This window comes from Rhamphochromis longiceps, linkage group LG13 (genome assembly GCF_057381845.1).
Source record: "Rhamphochromis longiceps isolate RC_006_pf linkage group LG13, R_longiceps_female_GT1.1, whole genome shotgun sequence".
NCBI classification, from domain to species: domain Eukaryota; kingdom Metazoa; phylum Chordata; class Actinopteri; order Cichliformes; family Cichlidae; genus Rhamphochromis; species Rhamphochromis longiceps.
This window is the reverse complement of record NC_140569.1, coordinates 5,538,214-5,562,342: the sequence shown is the minus strand read 5'-3', so window position 1 is coordinate 5,562,342 and position 24,129 is coordinate 5,538,214. Positions and strand designations below refer to the sequence as shown.

At 39.7% G+C, this 24,129-nt stretch overlaps 1 protein-coding gene across 1 annotated transcript in view; it reads left to right on the top strand.

Moving 5' to 3' along the window:
• atrnl1a (attractin-like 1a) overlaps positions 1 to 24,129 on the top strand; it is a 318,106-nt gene that overhangs the window by 147,039 nt on the left and 146,938 nt on the right. Inside the window, exons 24-26 of the mRNA XM_085427777.1 lie at positions 12,272 to 12,366; positions 15,805 to 15,883; positions 19,002 to 19,159. Coding sequence (XP_085283903.1) covers positions 12,272 to 12,366; positions 15,805 to 15,883; positions 19,002 to 19,159 — 332 coding nt within the window. The remainder of the gene's footprint in view (positions 1 to 12,271; positions 12,367 to 15,804; positions 15,884 to 19,001; positions 19,160 to 24,129) is intronic.

Below are 24,129 nucleotides of genomic sequence, written 5' to 3'. Positions count from 1 at the left end.
TTTCGAGCCTATACAGCTTGGAGTAAGACAAACATGCATGAAGAGGATGATGTGGACAAAATACTCATTTGCCTAAAAATTCTGCACTCCCTGTAGAGTGCTAGACTTGACAAAATATTTAATTGACAAATATCCGATTTATTCTTGATTTATTGCTAAGTGTTGATTATTCAAATATGTTGAAACACATCGGCCAGCAGCAGCATTATGGAGACATGCGAAGAACTGTCTGTGGCTGTTATGGAGTACAGACTTGCATTTAATGCTTCTGATCTCTCTTGGCTTACTAAAACATGTTTTTTCCTATATGATTATACACTTTAATGGGGAGGTGTAAGAAAACAGAAATGAGCTCACTGCAATCTGCAATCTACTGACATCTAGTGGTCATATTTTGCACACTGTGCCTTTAAAGCAGGGGTAGGCAACCTTTCTGATGATGAGTGCCATCTAAAATTTCCTCAGAAGTCAATGTGCCATATGATTGCATTAGCAATAAATTTAATAACACTTTATATTAAGTTATACACTATATAGAAGAACTTTATAGAATTATATTTGTTCACAGATGTTGGCAGCTATCAGCAAATAGACAGTTAAACTTGTCAGGTAGTGATGTCCAGCAGGTGAAAATGCAAGCTCCATGAACATGAACGGCTATGGATTCCAGCTGTGTTCGTAGTTCTGCAAACTTTGACCCCCACAGAGTCGAGGTTTTTATTTCAATCAGCTGCATTTCGATGTCGCATTAACTCAGCCAGTTAATGCGAGACAAATCCAGCTGCTTATTAAAGCTTTCTGGTTTGATCAGAAAAGAAAACATTGGTCCATACACTTGAAAGTCCCAAAAACGCATTGTGAATTCTGTCTTGAGTGTACGGATGTATCCGTGTATTTCCATGGTGCTGATGCTGCGCTGAGCAGACAGCTACTGAAGCTTTTGAAGTGTCGGAATGTGGAAATTTCAACATCGCTTGAAAAAACTGCCAGCTAGCAACGTCCCTCTCACCGGTAGGCTAAGTTATTTTTTGCCAATTACAAGTTGAATCTGGTATTTGGGGTTGTTAGCTAAGATGTCGTCATTAAGAAGCGGCACAACTGTGTCTATGCGAGCTAATTTGCGATGTGCACTGCTGGCGCGGCCATTTATTTTTTTATTCAGATGAATTCACTGTGTGTCGTGCCCAGGGCTGGACTGGGACAAAAAATCGGCCTGGGCATTTTGACTAGAGACCGGCCCACCAGGTATTGAAGCCATAAAGCCTTTGAATGAAAACAAACACTGTTGTAACAGTGATGTACAGTCTTGTTGGTATATGTATGATTTCTATACATTTTACATCAGATAAAAACTTTGGTTGTAAGATTCAGATAATTATTTAATAACAGCCAGACATTTTAAATGAGAATAAGAAAGTATTTCTTTGTGCCCCCCTTTCCCTGTTAATGCCCTACCTGCCCCCCTGGTAAAACTTTGCTAGACCCGCCCCTGCACAGTTAGCAGCTGTCAGCTACTTAGAAAAGGATCCTGGTGTTATTTGTCTCTCAGAAACAGTTCATAAGTTCAACTCATTCATGTCACCTAAAAGGTAAACCTGTTTCTCCATCACCTGTTCAGCTCTGATGATTCAGCATGAATCTCCTGGTTTCATCTTCATGTTTCCCTCTCACCACATATCCAAACCGACATCATGACCAGCAGCTTTTACAGCTGTGGCTCCAGCAAACATCAGCTGATACTAGAAAGTAATATTAAATAAATTCTAACAACAGCTGATCAAGCTTAAACGTGCTGCTGTTGTTTAGCGCGACATCCGCTGGTTTCCTCTTTCTGGCACAAAGTGAGCGATAAACAAACAAGAGAGACGGGACTTGTGTCAGATAAGCCGATCAGCTGATCATTGATCAGTTTCATGATTGAAGTAGCAACAGAAGAGGCAACTGACAGCGTAAAGACGCAGAAAAACTCCACCTTTGCGTCTTTTTCCATTCTAGCTGAAGTACAGGACTGTGTTCTGTTAGGTTTTGTATTGTTGATTGTCATTTATGCTTAGAAATATTTAACCATATATGCTTAGAGGTGTATAATCATTTGTAGATTGAAAGAATGTCTCATCCTAGGAGGTCTGTAACAACTCTGTGTAGCATAAAGAGGGGAGTGCGTTCACTCCTCTACAGATTGTTCTGGCATAGATCACACACCTCCTAGGAGAGGTCGTATCTTCTCTTGCTGATATATGGTTTAGCAAACACACGTATATCTGTTTAAGTATAAGAGCCTTTTGTTCAGAAGGAGCCCTAGACTCCTGGCACCAGCCTTTGGGGAGTCTTCACAGGGTCACATCTTGACCTCACACACACACACACACACACACACACACACACACACACACACACACACACACACACACACACACACACACACGTATACCTATGTAAGATGTCATATGTTAATGACCCTATGCATATTCATGTAACCACAATAAAAGGAGTGCTATGGGGAGCCTGGCTGAGAGTCTGACGGAGGTCAAGTGGTGGAACGACACTTGGCTCCAGGCAGGTCTCCCTCATGCATGAGTAACATGAAGAACTTTGCCTACTTCGTGTCTTGCTTGCTGTGTAATTATATTGTCCTCAACGTTCCAGCGGATAGGTTCAAGCTACGAACCTATCATGTTCCTTTTCAGCTCAATACGAAACGCGTAATATTTTCTCTGAATACGGGATGATTCCATTTTTACGGGACGGTTGGCAACTCTACTAACTTTATGTATAAAATAATGCTCACTATCAGTAACATCATAACATCCACCCAGCTGTATAGAAACTCCGTCATGCTAGCTAGTACGCAGTACGAGTTATTGTAATTGACGGTAAAAAGTCAGCACAACGAAAATAAACTCCACCTAAACTTGGTTTATATCTGACCCAGACAGACTGAAGGTCATAACTTCTTACCTGAAGTTCAGTTCACCTGAAGCTCCGACCGGCGGCCGCCTCGGGTCTCTCCTCCTCCTGCCTCCCCTTTCCCTCATCCACCTGCTGGCCTCTGTGGAAGCTTCGCCATAACCATGACCAAAAAACTGAGTTATTTTTACACATCGGCCAGCATCTGGCCAGTCCGCCACCTTTCACTGTTTATACCGTTACAAAAAAAACAAAATAAAAAAATCATCGGCCCATAAAAACAAAAAGTCACCGGGCCGACTATGGACGTGCCATCAGTTAACCCTTCACGTGCCAGCTGTGGCCCGCGTGCCCAGGGTTGCCGACCCCTGCTCTAAAACATTTTTGCACTGGGTTGTAAACATGCTTATTCCTCTGCAGAGTTAGGGTTATTCTAACGTGGGAGTCCAGGGAGCTGACTAGCTTTTGGAGTCTGCCTCAAATGGCCATTTAAGGAACAGCAGTTTTTTTGGTTTATTTTTTTGATTTATCCACGTTGTCTTAATTGTTTCCCCAGACACTATCAATTGATTTGTCCCAGTCTTGCAGCTGTCTCTGACCAGCAAGCAAATGCTATTTAGTTCCTTCATGTCAAAATCAAATCAAACGCTCTACAGTGAACACTACTACAAATAAGAAGTAAATATGTGAAAATATGTGTTCAAAAGGATAATATTACCCCTGTGATTGCTTTTGAAACAACTGCTATTTTATTTGACTCTTAATAGATTGTCTATTTTTATCCAGTCTACTGGCTTTAAGACTAAAGATTCAAGGCACTAGATGGCACCAATCCAATGCCCTTACTCAGTAGTGTGAAGAGCTTTGGATAATGCTTATATATATATATATATATATATATATATATATATATATATATATATATATATATATATATATATATATATAATGCAAGTCAGGCATAGAAATGCACATGTGCAAGTTTTTAGTGTTGTTAGTGTGTATGTACAGGGGTCCTTAATATCACCACGGCTGCACCTGAAGTGCTGCATGTTCGACTCCATTATGTTATGTCATTAATGTGGTTTTATCTTTTCTGCTGTTTATGAAATGGAGCTGGCTCTGTTTGAATAAGAGCAAGCACACTTGGCTATGCATGCATGAAAGCACACCGCAGCCTTTTCTGTGCACACATGCAGAGAGCGAGTGTATAAATTACAGATTTAAAAGCCATCTATTTCCTTGTACTTTGAGGAAAGGAGCTACAATTGTGGGAGAGGTCAATATTAGCTTTAAATGTCATTGGAAGGAAGGTGCTGATAAGAGAGGCTTCATCTCCATCATGTGAAATTACATGCAGAGTACATGAGAGGAAGCACACCATGTGCTGGAGATTCGGACAGATTTACAGTAGAATTTTGGTACAGCTGCACCACCTGTGGATGTCTATTGATGTGGAGAAATGGTGAAAAGCTGTCAGACAGCTGACAGCAGAGAGATTAACTGGAATCTAAGGAGTCAGTGTTGGGAGTATTAGCCATGCGAATAATCAAAGGATGTGTATTTAAACCTTTATGTTTATAAAGTGCAAAAGGAAACCAGTTTATATGCTTTTCCATTTTTTATTTAAATAACAAAGAACTCCCAAGTTTCAAATCAAGAAGTTTTTTTCTTTTTTTATTATTTCAATCTTAAATTGGCAAATGGAAGCACTGAGTTGCTGTCCAAATTTTTTTTGCTTTCACTTCTGATTTTGTTAGGCGTAGGAAAGAAAACTACTTGGTTATGAAAATGTTAGTATTTTCCCCATACAAAAATTCAATTTTCTGCTTTGTCACTTCTTTAGTATGAGAAACAGAAGCCAGGGAAACTACCCAGCAGCACTCTGGACCTCTAGTTATAAGGCAGGACCTTAGTCAAAGGCATAGTGACACAAAAATAAGTTTAGCTTGTTTTAATGGAGGAATTCGCCCCACAAAAATGAAAATTCCAGAGAAATGTTCGGCTCTAGCTCGAGTTTGAAACCAGGACCTCGCTGCGAGGTAACCGTGCTAACTGCGTGACAAATATATACTATTTAAGGTTTAGGAAAATATCCCAGTTCAAGTTAAAATACACCATTGAGCAACACATCAGAAAACATCCATAATCCAGTGCAGCAAGATTTACTGTAAAGCCACATTTAAAGGTGTCTGCACCGACTCAAACATGTTTGTGTACACTGCGGCCAGAGGTTGCTTTATTTAACTATAGGTCATAAAATAGCTTTTGATAAGATTGTTTTGTGTAGAAGAGCAGTCACAGCTGCTTCAATACCCTCCTTTTCCTTGAATTAGGTTGATGCACCTAGTTAGCATCACTGTAGTCACAACAGGGTTGAAATTTTCCCTCAAAACACATTCAACGAGATATTTACCTTTTCAGTTTATTGTAAGCAATGTTTCGCTTAAGTGGTTTAAGCCAGTAAAGTCTGCAGTGGGACTAAAGGCAAAATTGGCCTCTTAAGGGACAGTCATAAGGAGTGTACGTGATTCTTAAATTTAAATAAAATATTTCTACGCTGCTTCTGCAGAGTAAGGTTGGATTTATTCCATTAATGTGGCAGTGACCATCTGCCCTAAGGAGCAGCAACCCTTACACAAAATACTTAACAGGGCATCAGAAGTCCAGGAAAAGGGGTTGAGTACTCACCTCGAACTTCTTAAAGGTGAGCAACAGGCCATTATCTAAACCAAGCAGCTACTCAAGGTCTAACAGCTGAGTGTCATAACAAGTCCAGCACCCTTGGCATCTGCTCTGAATCAGACATGTTTAGCAATCTGCTCCCTTGTCTCTCTGCGTCTGCTAGCCTCTTACTCATTTGTACAGACTATTTCAATATCGGCTGTAAATAGGATCATTGGACATTATGTGTTGTTTCAATCTGAACTTTGACCTAAATTTTCAGGAAGATGGACTGATGCTTGAAAGCTCATTCAGTCATCGACAGTTTTAACTCAGAAATCCTGTTCTGGTAAACTGCAGTGAATTAAACAGATAATTAAAAATTGCTGCGGGAGGTTTGCTTTTTTATTGCTGTCATGCACACATGGGTAGTTCTTGTACAACATCATGGTCACATGAGTTCTTTTTGTGTGACATCATGTGCACGTGGGTTGTTTAATGTGTTCTTAACCTGGGTTCGATTGAACCCTAGGGGTTCGGTGAGTCGGTCTCAGGGGTTCGGCAGAGCGTCCGCCGTGACATGCACGGCTCATTTTGTGCACCAGTAAAAAACATATCTATGTCTTGAATTTGAAAAAAATCACATTTTATTTTTCACTAAAGAGGGGTTCAGTGAATGTGCATATGAAACTGGTGGGCTTCGGTACCTCCAACAAGGTTAAGAACGACTGGTTTAAACAAAGCATATTGGATGTGATACAACCACTGGGGGGTTTGGTGAGGGTTGCTGTCTAATTCCCATCTGATTGGTGAGTGATTCCTGGAAGTTGCCATATAGCCATATAGCCATATTGACCTGTTGCTTGGTAAACCAAAAACCTCCTGGTGATTGCTTTGGTCACCTACTGTTTGCATGGAAGATGCCAAGTTGCCTACAAACACTTACCAAATACTAGTCAACTGGTATTAAAATCTGAGAAAAGGCAATGCAAACTGGAAAGGGAGAATGTTGTAAACATATCTGTAGCCAACATACTTCAGAAGGCACAACATTTCTGTTTCCGGTCTGTGTTGCACTTTTTGCAGTTTCACTGTGTTCAAGGCAATCTGCTAACGACCAATGCAGCTGCAAGGTGGTTTTCACTAACCAATTGTCAAATTCAATTCAGTTTCATATACACAGTTCCAAATCTCATCAACAGTCACCTCAAGGTGACCTGCTTCAATATATAATTGGTCCATCCTTGTGCAAAATTTGAAGAAATTCCCCTTAAATGTTAAAGAAAAAGAATATAAAACTTGATGAATTGGCCAATCTGAAGCCTCTGGCCAGAGCTTCCTTCCTGGCACAGAGGCATACTAATATCATCTCTATCATTTAAGCACGGCATCTTATAATGCAAACAGAGAGCAACATTTTGTCCTAGAAGTCTAATTTTCACAGAGTTTACAGCAAATGTGTGGGAAAAAAAACAATCCAAAATTCTTCTTGATGAAATCTTTTTTTCAGAGTGACGAATGTGAGCGTCTGACTGGTGACTGCAGTGTTTCTCATCTCACTTGGGGATCGAGAGCAGAGAGCAATGCTTTGCTTCAGTTAGCACTGTCATATTGAACTAGCAGATCATTGATGAAAAGCAACTTTGCTATTTAATGAGTTTGCCCCCAGTCAGACTAGCATTTATGAGGAGGCATCACCAGGACAACGCTTTAATGAACCACTGTCATATTCTATCACAGTCAGCTACAAGCGACGTCTAATTAGGAATGGCCACCAAGTGTCCCACCACTTCCATTGGGAAGAACAGCAGTCCCTTGAATTAAAAGCTAACATCAGTCACTCCACAGTCAGTGGCGCTTGCTACCCTCAGGTCTGCTGGGAAAGCCTAGTCAGGCCGAACAAAGAGGCTCCCGTGTTTACTGACAGTATCACACTCACAATTAAGGGATAATTAATGATAGACACCAACAAACGAGACTGAATAGTGATGCAATTTCTATAATATGAACCAGTGATGGGAGAATATTGAGGACATTTACTTTGTCATATCCCCATTTCTTCTAGATAGCACTAGATTTGTTCTTGTGGTGATGTGACATCAAAGACAAATGAAATATAAATTGGAGAATGTTGTAGCCACTTCAAACCTCAAAGTAGCCGCGTGGCAGTAATCAGCAAGCAACAGCATTGCTGGCCGAAGGCCGTTCATTAGGCCACGACGTGGCGTCCGTCCAAGACGCCTTAATATTCGCTGACAGGCAGTCTGTCTGGACTCCTATCCAACATACACTAATTGGTCCTATCAGGCCAAAAAACCTTTTTTGCAATCCAGTAGTTACCCTTGACAGGCTATTAAATATTATTTTAGATCACTTTCACTGAGGTTCACTTAGTTTGATACATAGTTATGAGCCTGTGACATTTTGGAATGATATACACACCAGACAGTGCAAACATTTTAATTGCAGTCTGAGAATACAGTGCACACAATTTTTTATGGTGTACTAGGCTCCAGTATATACAAGTCCTATGGAGTATCTTTGTATGACAATCTGCTAATAATGCATCATGGACATTTGCTTATCTAGAGTATTGGGAAAACTGACTGGATGGAGAATGTTACCTGTGTAGTCTTATTTTATAGTTATATAATATAACCACAACAATTATTCTTTGCATAGGAGTATAAGTACATGTCCATGTGCATTATTTAACATTAACAGAAATGGCATCAATAATATAATAATTGCTTTGTTGTAGCGAAAAAATGAGACCTTGGAAGGTGATCACTTTTTAGCTAAGCTAGTACAGGTAAAAACTTTTCCACAAGTTTATTTCCAAAAAGTTTGTTACTTAATGTCTTTTATTTGCAAAGTATAGTGGAAAATGATGGCTCTTTTCCAGTCCTTTAAAAACACACTTGCTTTCATTGTTTTGTCGCAATATAAATCAAACTCGATTGAACTGAATTTTGTGTTACATTCTTGAGAAAGTAAGATGACGTAGAGCTAGCATGGTGTGATATTTTTGGAATATGCAAATTTGCACATCATGTACATGTACTCTTTCTGTGATATCACCACCTTTAGTATGCATTGTATTATGTATTTTCACATGTATTTGAGCAACTTTGGATGCATCTGAAACACTGGTGATTGTGCACTTTGCTACTTGCTTCCACCTCTGATTATTGTATTGTTAAGGCTCAGCCAAGGTCACTTGACCTCATGCATATATTACCTGAAGCACCTTGAGCTCCTTCCGGGTCTGATATTGAATCCATTGTGTCCAAGTGTTTACTCGCCCAGCTTTAACTTGTTTTCTCAGTGAGGTGACGTTGTAATATCTGGCCTGTGCTCTGTCAGGAAAGTGTTGCAAATGGGAAATAATGAGTTGTTAACAAGCATTAAATAAAACCTCAGCAAGAGATTGTGACAGCCTGACATTGTAGGTGAGTTCACGCTTGTTTTGAATTTCTATTTGAAACAGACTGCTGGAATATCAGATTATGTTCTGGGTGAGGGCTTCCTCATCTGTCTTCTCATTTCTCATCACAGTGTTTAGTTTCATAAAGGCTAAATCAGCGTACATACTATGGTAATAAGATCACCCATCTGTGAACCTGAGAAATTGGCACAGACTATTTCAATTTCAGTTGTTTTTTTAATTTTTTTTTTGGTGTCGGGAGGGGTGCTAATACCTTTAGTGACACAATGATACGATTCATTCAGAGTGAGAATTTGCACATGCACACTTGTAATTGAGATTGTCTAACTGCTGTCAGATTTCTCAGATGGGAATTGTAATTAGCTGAAATGAAACGAACTTTTAAACCTGCATGATGCTCTTCTTCTTGTTAGGCTTGAAATCAAGCATATTGGAAATGCACAGAGGGACTGGCAGAAATTGTTTTAGTGCTACTTTTCCTACTTGTTTCCTTGATTAACCATACAGACAAATATGCAAACAAACAAAGATGCATGCAACCACCCATGCACAGGAAATGTACATACTGGATGTGAGGACTGAGAGGTAAATACATGAATACTCTCTTCATGCACACACGCACACAAGTCCCTATCCTACTTACAAAGTTAAGAAAAAAAAAACAAAAAACAAAATACTGTGAAGTTGTACTGACGACCCTTATGGGATAAACAACTGAGCAGCAGCAGTGCATGTCTGCCTGGGAGGGAGGGAGGGAGGACGGGAAAGATGTTAAGGAAAAATATTGTCTTTGATCTGATGATATCTGCTGTTTGGGCTAACTTGCCATGAAGGCTGAACAAAACAGGGCTGTTTGTCAAACATAATTTGCTTTCGTCTTGGAGACGCCCCAGGATTCCACAGCTGAAAGGAAAGTAGTAACTAAACATGTTTCTTTTTTTTACAGCGTGTGACACAAAGTTTTTCTGCTGTGTCTTTTGAAAGCTTTCACAGCGTCTCTACTGACTCCTGCCACTCAGTGTCACATTTTACGTTTGACAGCACTGGCGGTTCTTTTTTTCATTCACACAGTAACTCTGCATCAGATCTGCTGTGGAGCTACAAAGCCCTTTTTACCACTCAGCCGTAAAAGGCTGATGGGGTCCTGTCGTCACCCCACTGGGCAGGAGGGCGGGTAGGTGGGGAGCCTGAACACATACGTTTCTGAATGCATCAACTCGAGAACAAGGCGACGTAGGAGCTTAAAATTGATTCCATAGGTGTATCTACGAAAAAACTTGGACAAGTTCAAATCTCAGTGACTTCAACCTCAAAGTCAGAGGTCAAGTTTTTTGAAAATCTTGTGACTGCAGTAACTCCAGAACGAGGTGACGTAGGATTTTGAAATTGATACCATAGATGCAGCTACTAAAACTCTTGGAGGACTTTGTTTCTTCAACGTTGTCTGCTTTCAGCATGGTCACTATTTTTTACTCGGTGCAGGTTCCAGTCTGACCGAAGCCATCATTGACATCTGTGTCAAACTGACCCGACTTTTATGTCAACTGTCAACATGGTGTTCTCCTCGAAAGACCCGAGGCATGTGACAGAGAACATTTGGTAGAAACCACCAGAAGTGTGGGGTTTGTGCCATTGGGTGCAGGCATACAGTACATTGAAAAGTCAACAGACACCTGCCTCATTAGCCAGATTTGTCTCCCTGTGACTTTGTCCAAATTCAAGTTGAATGGTCTGAGGAAAAGTGTCTGGACTTCTATAAGTTTCCTTGAAGATGTTTCACATTTCATCGGAAAAGCTTCTTCATTTCTTAAAGAAGTCCAGACGCTTTTCTTTCCAAACTCCTTAGACTACGATGACCTGGATGACTAAGAACCTTCACAGACATATTCAAGTTGAGTGGTTTGCCTTCATGACAGTGGAGGAGATCCTGCACACAGTGGTCAGAATGAAACTCAAATAACAGCATCACTGGAAGTAGATGCATTATCCAAGGGAACTCCCCTGAAGGAGCTTTTTTTGCTTTGTATCATGGAGCTTTGTAACTGCAGCTCGTGGTTTGTGTGGTTATTCAAAGTTCAACTAATTAAATCAGTAAAGGGTAAGAAACAGTGGGATTGAAGTCTTGCCTACATGGAGGAAAAAAAACCCCAAAATAAAACAATTATTTGGTTACATCATGAGTTTTTTTAGTTACATTGGTTCAGTTTTAAGACTTTGATGTTTTGTGTTGTGGTTTGCATGGAGTTTGGGTAAAAAAAGTGTTTTATGTATTATGTCAGTCTCCCTACTGGTAATTATCTGACAGATCTGGTGCTGAAATACAATACACAACTGCTCCGGCAGATTGTTAAAAACTATGAAGAAAAAGAGAAAAACTATGAACTTTTTCTTTGACCTAAAAATAAAAGTTGTGCCCGAGTCTGCTATAACCTTATTTTCCCTTGTATATGTGCATGCGTGCACACACAAACACACACACCTGAATTCCCCTGAAGGGTTAGCAGGCAGCAGTTACACTGATTAACTAAAAAATTATCCTCTCAAACAGTTATCTTCTCATGGCCGCACAGCTGCTTTCTCTCCTCTTTCTGTGTGTTCTCTCTTTTCCTCAGTGTTCCCTTCCTCCCGTTCTTCTACCCCCCCTTCCGACAGGCAGACAAGGTGACCCAGCGTCGCTCCTGCTGTCCATCCAGATGTTGAATCACTGTGATTCTCTCCATACGTTGCTCATTGTCTCGCTGACAAAGAGCTGCCTTGAGATGCTCAATAAGAGCTCCTTTCAGAAATTATTAAATCACTGAGACAACATGATTATTTAAACTCTAAACCGTGTTGTACTGATCGATTGGCCTGTTTGCTTATAGAAAAGACTGGCATCCACAATGAAAGCAGCCGTGTTCGGGTTTATAAAATACATGTGTGGCTGCGCTTTTACTCAAATATGCGCACCTTATTTATTTTGTCACTGATTGAGATCTTTGAAACTCCACTACTGTAATCTTATTCATCTAATTGAATATCGACTCACCATCAGTGCCTCCGGTGTTTTTACTTTCATAAATCTGTGTTTGATGGTGACGTCAATAAAATCAGGCAGGATGGAGCCTTTATTTGTAATGCCATTCTTGAAGAGAAAACTATTGAAATCAGAGGCAGCTAAATACCTAAAAATGCTCCACTGCTAAAAGATCGGCTTGTTCACAAGACTTCTCATTTGTGTTTTGTGCCTCTGTTTGTCTTTCTGTTGATCAGATAACCTGTTGATCGATTACCAGTTTACCTTCAGTCTGCTTCAGGAAGATGACCGCTACTACACTGCCATCAACTTTATGGCAACACCTGAACAGGTAATGTCAAGAGAGGTTAAGGTTCATTAATTATTTTTAGTATTTAAGACTGGCCTGTTAAGTTTTTATCCAGCTCGGTGCTTTCATTATCCTCTCTACTTTTAGGATTTAGGCTTAAAACTTTCCTTTTTGATAAAACCCATAGCTGCCCCTCCCTGAGCCTGGCTCTGCTGGAGGTTTTATCCTGTTAAAAGGGACTTTTTCCTTCCTATATTCTCCAAAACGCTTGCTCATAGGGGGTCATATGACTGTTGTGGTTTTCTTTGTATTATTGTAGGGTCTTGACGTGACGTGACTGTTGTTTTGATTTGTTGGTATATAAATAAATTGAATTGAAATATATAGTTCCAATACATGAATGTTGTGTAATACATAGCTACAGTGGGGCAAAAAAGTATTTAGTCAGCCACCGATTGTGCAAGTTCCCCCACTTAAAATGATGACAGAGGTCAGTAATTTGCACCAGAGGTACACTTCAACTGTGAGAGACAGAATGTGAAAAAAAAAATCCATGAATTCACATGGTAGGATTTGTAAAGAATTTATTCGTAAATTAGGGTGAAAAATAAGTATTTGGTCAATAACAAACAAGGAAAATCTCTGGCTCTCACAGACCTGTAACGTCTTCTGTAAGAAGCTTTTCTGTCCCCCAATCGTTACCTGTATGAATGGCACCTGTTTGAACTCATCATCTGTATAAAAGACACCTGTCCACGGCCTCAAACAGTCAGACTCCAAACTCCGCCATGGCCAAGACCAAAGAGCTTTCGAAGGACACCAGGAAAAGTATTGTAGACCTGCACCAGACTGGGAAGAGTGAATCTACAATAGGCAAGCAGCTTGGTGTGAAAAAATCAACTATGGGAGCAATCATCAGAAAATGGAAGACATACAAGACCACTGATAATCTCCCTCGATCTGGGGCTCCACGCAAGATCTCAAAATGATCATGAGAACGGTGGGCAAAGATCCCAGTACCACACGGGGGGACCTGGTGAATGACCTGCAGAGAGCTGGGACCAAAGTAACAAAGGTCACCATCAGTAACACACTACAACGGCAGGGAATCAAATCCCGCAGTGCCAGACGTGTTCCGCTGCTGAAGCCAGTGGATGTCCAGGCCCGTCTGAAGTTTGCCAGAGAGCACATGGATGATACAGCAGAGGATTGGGAGAATGTCATGTGGTCAGATGAAACCAAAGTAGAACTTTTTGGTATAAACTCAACTCGTCGTGTTCGGAGGAAGAAGAATACTGAGTTGCATCCCAAGAACACCATACCTACTGTGAAGCATGGGGGTGGAAACATCATGCTATGGGGCTGTGTTTCTGCCAAGGGGACAGGATGGCTGATCCGTGTTAAGGACAGAATGAATGGGGCCATGTATCGTGAGATTTTGAGCTAAAACCTCCTTCCATCAGTGAGAACTTTGAAGATGAAACGAGGCTGGGTCTTCCAACATGACAATGATCCAAAACACACCGCCCGGGCAACAAAGGAATGGCTCCGTAAGAAGCATTTGAAAGTCCTGGAGTGGCCTAGCCAGTCTCCAGACCTCAACCCCATAGTAAATCTGTGGCGGGAGTTGAAAGTCCGTGTTGCTCGGCGACAGCCCCAAAACATCACTGCTCTCGAGAAGATCTGCATGGAGGAATGGGCCAAAATACCAGCTACTGTGTGTGCAAACCAGGTAAAGACCTATAGTAAACGTTTGACCTCTGTTATTGCCAGCAAAGGTTATGTTACAAAGTATTGAGTTGTATTTTTGTTATTGACCAAATACTTATTTTCCACCCTGATTTACAAATAAATTCTTTACAAATCCTACCATGTGGATTCATGGATTTTTTTTTTTTCACATTCTGTCTCTCACAGTTGAAGTGTACCTCTGGTGCAAATTACTGACCTCTGTCATCATTTTAAGTGGGGGAACTTGCACAATCGGTGGCTGACTAAATACTTTTTTGCACCACTGTACATACAGTTTAGGTTTTTGTCCTATAGACTGATGGAAATGTGGGAATAAGCTTGCATGCTCTTTAGTGGCTAGCTGTGGATGACTTCTCTGTCCTCCCAAAAAAGAAATAAAATAAAAATAATAATAAATAAAGTCTAAAACTGATCCTAATCCTTCATGATTGCTGCCCACCAACACCACAGCTTTTCTGGTTTGCTACTGGAAACCAAATGCCCCATAGAAATTTGGTCATAGTGACCATCAAGTCATATACTGGTACTGAAATCCTGACTTGTAGGCTAAAGTAGGAAATTTGTCATTTTCATTGCCATCTTTTCAAACGGGATGTGATAAGTCAGGAGGAAAGTTAAAGTAAGAAACCAAGTTAGCTCTAAGACATACACCGATCTTCCTCATCCATTTCCATTAAATTGGAGCATAATTTGCAAAATTAGGGTCATGTAGTTTTCAATAAGACTTAAAAATAATGATTGAGACCGTAAGCTCACTATGACTTTACTTAAATAATAGATCAGTGGAGCTGAACACTCTTTTTCATCTAGGTTTCTTTTTGCAACAAGTAGAGTTTCCCTCTGCTGGCAGTTTGAACAAATGCTTAATTAACAAGCTTCTACACTGGCTTCACTTTTTAGACCTGGTAGTTGTCTTTCATATACCGTCTAGCCTGCAAAAAGAAGTGCATGTAATATGACAACTATAAGAAAGTTTCCAAGTTGACATCAGATCAGCGCAAAATTTTAAAAACTTGAGAAATCATGTGCTTGGAGCAGTATAATCCCTGTGCCCTTGCTTACAGGGATTATTTATATATTCCCTGACCTCATGAACTCTGCCCATGTTCCATTTCAGCATCTGACATTGTAACAATACTTTTAAATGGTAGAAAAAAGAAAAAAAAATTAAACAAAGACAGAGGATGGCATGTTGTGGCAGCGTACTGCTTTGGATCTATAAAAACATATATCCTCCAAATGTAAAGATCTGTTGTCAGACTAAGGAATCTGTCTAAACTCTTGACTTTTATCTGTCCTGTTTTTCCTTCTCTGTGCCTAAAGCTGTGTTGAAATACAACTCAGAGTGGTAACACTGGAGACAAAATCAATGTAACGATGCAAAAAGAGGCCAGCAGATTCAGATTTGCCCTAGGTGACATGAGTTGAGGCCAGGATGAGTCTGCTCAAGTTAACAATGTTTTCCCAAATAGTTCTTCTGTTGACTGAAGGAAAGCGAGTTGAAGTAATGTAAATAGCCTGGGGAAGGTGTCCAACAACAGCGTGAACTGCAAAACCTGTACATAGACCAAAAAAAGATGTGAAAGAAATAAAAAATTTGCTTCAGTTTCTTGCTGATTCCTTCTTAGGTCTGTCTCTAAGGTTCTCCATCTTCAGTCAGTTTGTCCCCAAGCTTTGATTTCATTCTTCAGCTCAGTAACACAACCTTGCTTTTTTTTCTTCTTCCAGGCCAACAAAAACCTGGATATGTCCATCAACGCCTCAAACAACTTTAACCTGAACATCACCTGGTCCTTAAGTTCAACCGGTATGCTGCACACACACTTATTCATACTATTCTTAAAGAGTTCCTTTTGCTTGAGTTGCTTGAATGGCTTGTCCATCCACTTTCTATTAAATAATAAATAAAAAGAAATCTTCAGGTAGCAAAGTTTGCTCCTTCACACACACTGGGTTGTGCCCCATCAAATAGCTTTAATGTGGACATGAAGATATCTCGAGGCATGTTCCCTGTTAGGATGCTGCATATGAGCGTTACATATAACTATATATAACAGTGTTACACAACTTTGTAATACTGGAAAACAAGGCCACCTTTATTTGTACCCATACACAGACTTTATCTGCAGATAGTAAAGGGTTTAAAAAGATGAACATACCGCAAGGAAAAAAACATCCGTTTATCTCAGAATAAAAGCTATGATTTGGTTATCCGAGTGATGACTGCTGGAGCAAAACATTTTGGGACTGTGTTTCCATAAAGAAGAAATTCAAACAGTCGAGTTAGCAGTGTCATGTTGCCCTGCATCACACCCAGATTCATCACCAGCTTGTTAAAGCCAGGTCAAGTTGGGAGCTGATTTAACATGGCACATTTGAGTGGCATTTTTCCTTAATCAGAATCAAATGGCACATATAAATAAAATGTATTATTATTACTATTATTGTTGTTGTTATTATTAATAATAATTTGCTGAACTTATTCTTTATTCAGTACTTATTTTCAGTATCTCCTATTAAATGTGTTGTATCAGGAATTAAACTGTACTCAACTTCGAATTGCAGCACATGTTATGTTGATCTGATAAAATGTGGGTGAGGGGTTTGTTAAAGTACAATCTCTGTCTGTAAACAAAAAAGTGCCAAAATTACCCAGTAAATTTAAAAAAAAATACAAAAAACCAAGGGGGTGGGGGGTTCAGGGCACGAGGCTTTTTTGGGGCTGCAGAATTTTGTACATGGATGTGAAAAGCCTCCACCTCAATTTTCTAAGTGGTACTTCGAATACACACACACACACACACACACACACACACACACACACACACACACACATATATATATATATATATATATATATATATATATATATATATACCAGTTTAGTCATGTGTGCAAATTTCAGAGAGTTTTCAAGCAATTTAAGATGTTAAGAGGAAAAAAATGTGATTAATTTTGTAGGACATTTTTAATAAACACAGCAGTTTCATGAAGGCCCTAATAAAAGAATCAAAGTGCCTACAGGGTTAGCATAGAAGCTTTAGTAATGTTACTGATTTTAGCTGATTAGTGCTCGACTCAGGACTCTCTCTGAGCACAGTGTGTGCTTGGCATTAGGACTTCAGCTAACTATTTTTAATTACTTTCATTTCTTTTTTTGAATTAATAAAAATATATATATTAGTCCCGCAGAGCCCTGGGCAGGAGACAAGCTCGTGACTCTCCTGTTAGCTTGTTAGCTTTGTTGCCAGCATAGTTCTGCTCACGTTTACACTGTGCATAGATCTAATCGGCCAACATAATTGGAAACACTTTAAAGACACATTTAAAGAACTCCCTTCATTTTAGCCATCTCTCCATTGAAATCTTTTGTCAGTTCTCGTCTATGTCAATGTTGTGATACAGTGGTCCAGTCTGTCTCCAAAGCTCTTATTTAGCTGTCAGTCTGTAATGTTATCGCACAGTCAGGATTTGTCCAAAAATGGTCAGCTCCACTTCCTGCTTGCCTTGCAGGGATTCCCCCCCCCCTGACAAAACACATCAGAAGATATTCAGAATTTTGGCATTAGGGTATTTTAGACGCTTTCCCTCCTGATTCCAATTAAGATAAAAGCACTTTCTCACTCTTGGGATCTTGGGGCCCACAGCTTAGTCATTTTGGGACTCTGCGCTTTGTGTGTGTGTGATTGTCTTCAGACTATTGCAGAGTGTTTAATGGCCCTCGATAAAGCAGGAGGTGGAAATATATTATTCACACCATCTGAAAACTCAGCCATTAACACAGAACTGCTGATGATGCTCCGAAGGATCCTGAAATCAGACCTCTTCAGTGCTGCGAGGAATTTACAGGCTCACTGTGAATTACTGCAAGGTGTCATGATAATGCTTTTGCTGTGAATGTTAATTTGCCTGCTTGAGATGAAAGGCACGCCTTGGCATTTTAAAATTCACGCTGTTTTCGCTCAACCTGTCCAATTACCAGTTTTTGTTTTAAATTTATCTTTACAAGGACATTTGGATTGAAAACAGCCTTGCTGATGGGCAGCTCATTGTGGTGTTCTCATGTGGCTGCTGAGTATGAAGTAGGAAAAAAGGAGAAAGTTTTTACCGCTGTAAAACAGAGTTGTACTCTCCAGGCTGACATGACACTGGTCTTCATATGTCTTCGTTTTCAGAAGTTATAACAAGTGTTTTGTCAAAATCTGTGTAATTTCCGTTGTGATTTGAGTTATTATGAAATGTATCTGATCAACTTCATTCAAAATATCTACAGGAGAGACAGGTGTGCTGGAAAGAACTCCACAAAAACAATTGTATGTTACCGGCAAAGTTTCAGTCATCCAGTCAAAGGATATTTGGCTAATGCAAACTTAACAATTTGTTAAATGGGGCCTTAAAAAATGGTATTACTTTATGCCAGAAAAACCTTCTTTTTTCTTCTTTTTTTAGGGCTTTTTCATCTATTTTTTAAAAATATAACATTTATAGGAAACTATAAAATTACACTAAATAAAGCTTTTTTTCAGTCCTTTGATGGTGTCTTTAATATAAATAGAAAGCCTCTCTTCTTCTTAAAAACAAGTCCTGATCTCCACCTCTTGGTGGCCCTGAAACAAATTCAATGCCACAGACGCAAAGGTCCCATTTAATATCATTGAAATGTGCTGCTAACAGCTTTACGTATGCATGGCCATGTATTTTTACAAATGCAGGTACTAAGGCTTGTTGTCACCCAAGAAGGCTTTTGACTTTGAAGGCAAATTTTGTTCCTTTTACCTCTTCTCATGGACTGTTATAAACTGCTAATACATGTGTTTGCTGAAAACTGGTTATTGAAAACAATTATCACCACAAGCCACGAGCGGTTGTTGTTAAAATAGAAGAAAAATCGTATTCATTTTTTAACCTTTTTCTGTTCCTCTCAGCTGGAACCATCTCAGGTGAGGAGATGCCCATCATAGCGAGGATGAACATTAAAGAGCACCGTGACAGTTTCTCGAGTGAAAAGTTTAACTTCAGACTTCACCACAACATCACCTTCTACGTGTATGTGTCCAACTTCAGCTGGCCAATCAAGATCCAGGTAAGGTTGCATGGATGCAGGGATGTGAAAAGTCAGGAGAGTTGGTAATGCTGTAACTTCATATTCATTTGACTTAGTAACTGACTGTAAGTCATGTAGACATGCCTTCAGATTTTTCTTTTTCTTTTATGATACATTTTCTGAACATTAAAAATCAGCAGTTTAGAAATGTGTTAGTAAAAAGATTAAAACGAATACTGAAACTAAAACACAACAACTCTGATTCTGAGTTAATGAGGTTATTATTGCAATTATTTTAAATTGACAATAATATTTCTGCTGTTTAATCTGCCATTGATACTGGATATGATGAAAATTATTAAGATGGTGTTCATTTTGAGGTCTGACTGTGATGCGTGCTGGGAACTCATCAGCTAGTCCTCCAACTTTAGCCTCAAAAGGCAGACATTGGAGCTAAAACTTCCTGTTTCATCCACCTACCGCTCTGGTGGACCTGCTACATTATCAGGTCTTTGAATCTATACCTTCAGTACAATATTGTGGCAAGCTGAGGAATCTTAACAACAAAGAACTCACCCAAAGGCTGAGCCTGTTATTCTACCCCAAGCAGAAAGGGTTTTTTTTATTGAACAGTTCACTGTGTTATACTGTGCTTCAGAGGGTCAATAACCCCACACATGGACTCACTCATGGTGTAATATTTTCTCTTTCTATCAAAACAACAACTATCAGTGAATTTACACCAGAATATTAGCAGGAACGGTCATAAGTTACGTAGCCAAAACAAATGCAAGTACAGTTTAATCGTCTTAACTGGCAACACATGTTCCCAAGGCATGATGGGAGATAGCCGCTCCCAACACGTCACAATGTGCTATATCTCACAGCCACAGTTCTACTGTGTGTTGAGAGCACATTTTTCTTTTATATGTGCATAGTGTGGAGGATATCATAAGGCCTTGAGGGAATCCGATATAAAACACAGTATTTATGAGTGTTTTAAGTTGTAAATTGTTCAGATTTGACCCGAACATGACGGGAAGGTTAATCAGCACCGTCACATGTGTCTGCATTTGATGTGGAAGTCTGTGCTTCTTTTTGTTGCTACTGGGCCTAGAACAGGATTTACATCAGGAACATCTCCAGAGCAGGACTAGTTTGTGGGTGGCATATGAAATAAAATGCACATGAGTAACTCCCACCATTCCCTTTGGCCCCAGTTGCACCTCAGCCATGTGGGTTGGCTCATGTGTTGGCAAGACGACCATTCAGTCCCACCATTTTTGACAACCACATTTCTCATTATGAATTTATAGAAAACATGTTTTTATATTTTCTGCAGAGGACAATAAGCAAGAGGTTGAAAAAAAATGCATTTTTTTTTCTAGTAAGCATTGAAAACAGATCAGGCAGACCTGAAGATCAAAAAGTTTGTGCAAAATTGTTGTCTGATGACAATTGATGGTTTAGTATTTTAGTAAATGGACTCGCTCTTTTGTTTGCCACCTGGTGAGCGTGCTCAAACATGAAGGGTCAGTAGAACTCAAACTGATTACAACCACAAAACTAAAGCTTCATGTACTATAATCTTGTTTGTTAAATACACATTCCCACTGTTCATATGCAGATATGTGTTTTTTGAGACAAAGTGTGATGTAACAGAAAGGATGCTTGAAGTTGACTTTGTTTGGATCTCAAACAAGAAAAAAAAGAAAAGGTTCATTGTTCAGTTGTTTTCATTTTTTTAGTCATCTATAAAAGTGTGTTGCACAAGTTCTCTGCATTTAATTATATTTTGAACGTGGTATTATTGAAAAGAATAACTTCTGTCCACACTTTAAATCAGTTTAGCTTTGGGAATCATAAACTTAATCAATCAATGAATAACACAATGCATCATGCAAAATCTGAAATGATTGAGTCATTCTGTCATGTTTAACTACACAGAGACCAAAGTTCACAAAAGTAAAAACATGTATTGTTTTCTTTTGTCTCTGATAATCTAACATCTACTGGGACTGTGTCAACCTCACATGCTTTGCTTACACACCATATGCTGCAGATATGCAAGCCGAGAGTTTGACAAGCATCAGTTTCCAAAGGCTCAGGAAACAAAGGTTTATTACAATATTACAATATTGCTCTCTGGGGACTTGTGGGTAAGTTAAAAGAAGCTATTAATTACTCATTATAAATCCAAATAAAACAGTTTTTGGATGGACCCATTTAAGTCGCAATCATTTAAAGATTCTTGAAGATTTAAAGTGTTGGGAAATATAATGTCTAAGGACTTCACAGCCATTGTGTTGAAACGTGTGCCTGAGTGAGTCAGTAACAGTGTTCGGAAGAAAATGTTAAAACACAAAGTATGCCTCGTGATGATGATCACCATCATTCCCAGTTTTCAGGAGCTGTCTCCCTGCAAAACATATAGCCCCGACAGGACATTGAGCATAAACTATTCTGAAAAGTGTTTGGCAAATCTGCTATCACATTTAATGATCTGTGAGTTTTCCAGTGTCTCTCCATCAATTATGCAGCACCGGATTAAATCTCCAGGCGGCAGCCGCACACACTGAATATTCACACTCCAGCCTTATGATCCATTAAATTGAAGTAGACTTTTAGTGGTGATATTTTAAAATGACTGTCGTCATGCAGGTTCTGGAGTGTGGGCTGATGAACGGTGTCAAGAAGTGAAAGAACGGAGAAATTAGGGCAGAGTGATGACGGGTAGGATAGCTAACTGATGTTGAGACTATCTTACAGTCACAATGTCCAGTGCTGAGGAATTGGAGACATTTTAATTGACAGACTGGGGAAGACGGACAGCAGGTCGAGAAACAGCTGAGGATGGAGGGTTGGATGAGGAGATGCATGCAAAACTACAGTAGCTCTAATTTTTGTTAACTCATTCATTCATATAGTGCTTACTGCAAATGGGGGGCTTTGAGAATCGTAGGGAACCTTGTTATCAGTGCATGATTATCTGCTTATAAGTTGATTAAAAAAAGACCCTCAATGAAGATTTAGCAATAGGAATGAAGTAGTTAAAATCAGTAAATCTACATGTGATACTATTAGAGGAAGCTCAAGGCATTTGTTAATGTTCTTAAACAGACTGTAACTGTAGGATTGAATTGACTGAGCTTCAACAGAGAAGAAGCTTAAAACAAAAAAAAACTTTTCCTCACCTAATTCACCTAATGAAATATTAATTTTATATTATCAAACCATTTATTTATCACATTATTGAATCTTTTTTTGTTTTCATCAGCCCACTGCTGAATATGATATGAAGCACGCCATATTAACTTCTAATTGTTCTTTCTTTCTGAGGGTTTGATGTATAAAGTACATTTTAAGCGCACATGGATCAGTAACACAACCCCAGTCGGCTTGTGTTATCAGAGTCGTTTGGTGTGTGTAAAAGTCAAAGTTTAGTGCAGAGTGTTCTGTACCTCATTATGGGTCATTTGTCCATCGATCGCTCCCCTCATATGCATTTCCCATTAATGGTACATTATCAAAGCTCCATATATCTGCTGGTGGAAAGGTGATATGATAATTACCAAGAGGAAGCCTATCTCGCCACCATGTCAGCCAGGCTCGTGTGTAACATGAGAAGCATGCGGCGTCCGGTCCTGTGACCTTGGTGGCTTCTGATGATGGAGTAGGGCGAGTTTGAGAAATTGTCCTGAGAATTGATAATGACCTGGCCTGATATATTTGATTTAATAGAGCTGGGTACACGCACACACACACACACACGTACATGCGAGTCACATGATAGCAAATGGAGTGACGGCACAAAGGGGCAACACAAGAAAACAACAAATCTAGAGGTACCTGCTTGATTGTCAGGAAATGTAGAATTTGCTAGAGGGAACGATTGCAAGGCCACCCCTCTAACCTTGGGTCGTGAGCTCCCATCAGCTCCCGTCTATTTGTTTTGAATTTAAAAATCCTAATATCTGTGTTAAAAAAACGTTTTTCTCATTCACGGGCACTGGCTTTTATAATGTCAGGGATGCAGTGATCCAGCAATAGTGATAAACTAATAAATTTAGCAGGTGCTACAGAATATTTACAGACATTGCAGGAAGATATAATTCTGTTAAAGTTAACCTGGCTTACTCTGTTTGACCTTTTAGCTGTGTGCACTGCTGGCAGCATGAGTTGACACCAAAAGTGACGTTATCTTTTGTGGCAGTGAAACACAAACAAACACTATGATCCAGTGTCTCACTTCACATGGCTTTGATGTTGGCTCCTCCTCGACTTCATATTGAGCCCCGGGCCAATAAGACTGCGGGCCAGCTGAAGTCTGTCATTCAGAAGCTGTTACACAGACTCAGGGCACAACCTTACATGTAACCTTTTCTCATTCAAAAACAACCTATGTAAAAAAATAAAATAAATAAATATTGAAAATATCTGTGGCAAACTATTGTGGCCTTACAGTGTTTCCCTCACAGGATCTTGATATTGGCTGAGAATTGAGAGCTGGATGCGGAACAGATTTTTATTAGATGATATTCCCCCTTAGCTTTAGCTCCTCTGCACTCATCTCATATTTTTATGTATTTTATGTCATATGTAACTCCATCCATCGGTACCTACATACATCCTCTGTCATGTATCTGGGTCCAGTTTGTGGGGGCAACAGTCTAAGCAGAGATGCCCAGTTTTCCCTTCAAGTGGCCAATTGCTCCAGTTCTTCTGCAGGGAAACTGAGAAGGCTCCAAGACAAGCCAAAAGATATAATCCCTCGAAGTGCTCTGGGTCTATCCCGGCCACCTCGCAGTATGACTTGCCTGAAACACCCGAACAGGCATCCAACTCAGATGCCTGTTCGGGAATCTGATTAGGGTACTTTCAGGGTGAGAGAATACAAACATGGAGGAGGAAGATGGCATAATGGGTTTTCATTAAATGTGTGTGTCTGCTTTTTCAGATCCAACACTTTGCAAATGCTGAATTTCTCTCTCTTTGATTAAACAAACTTA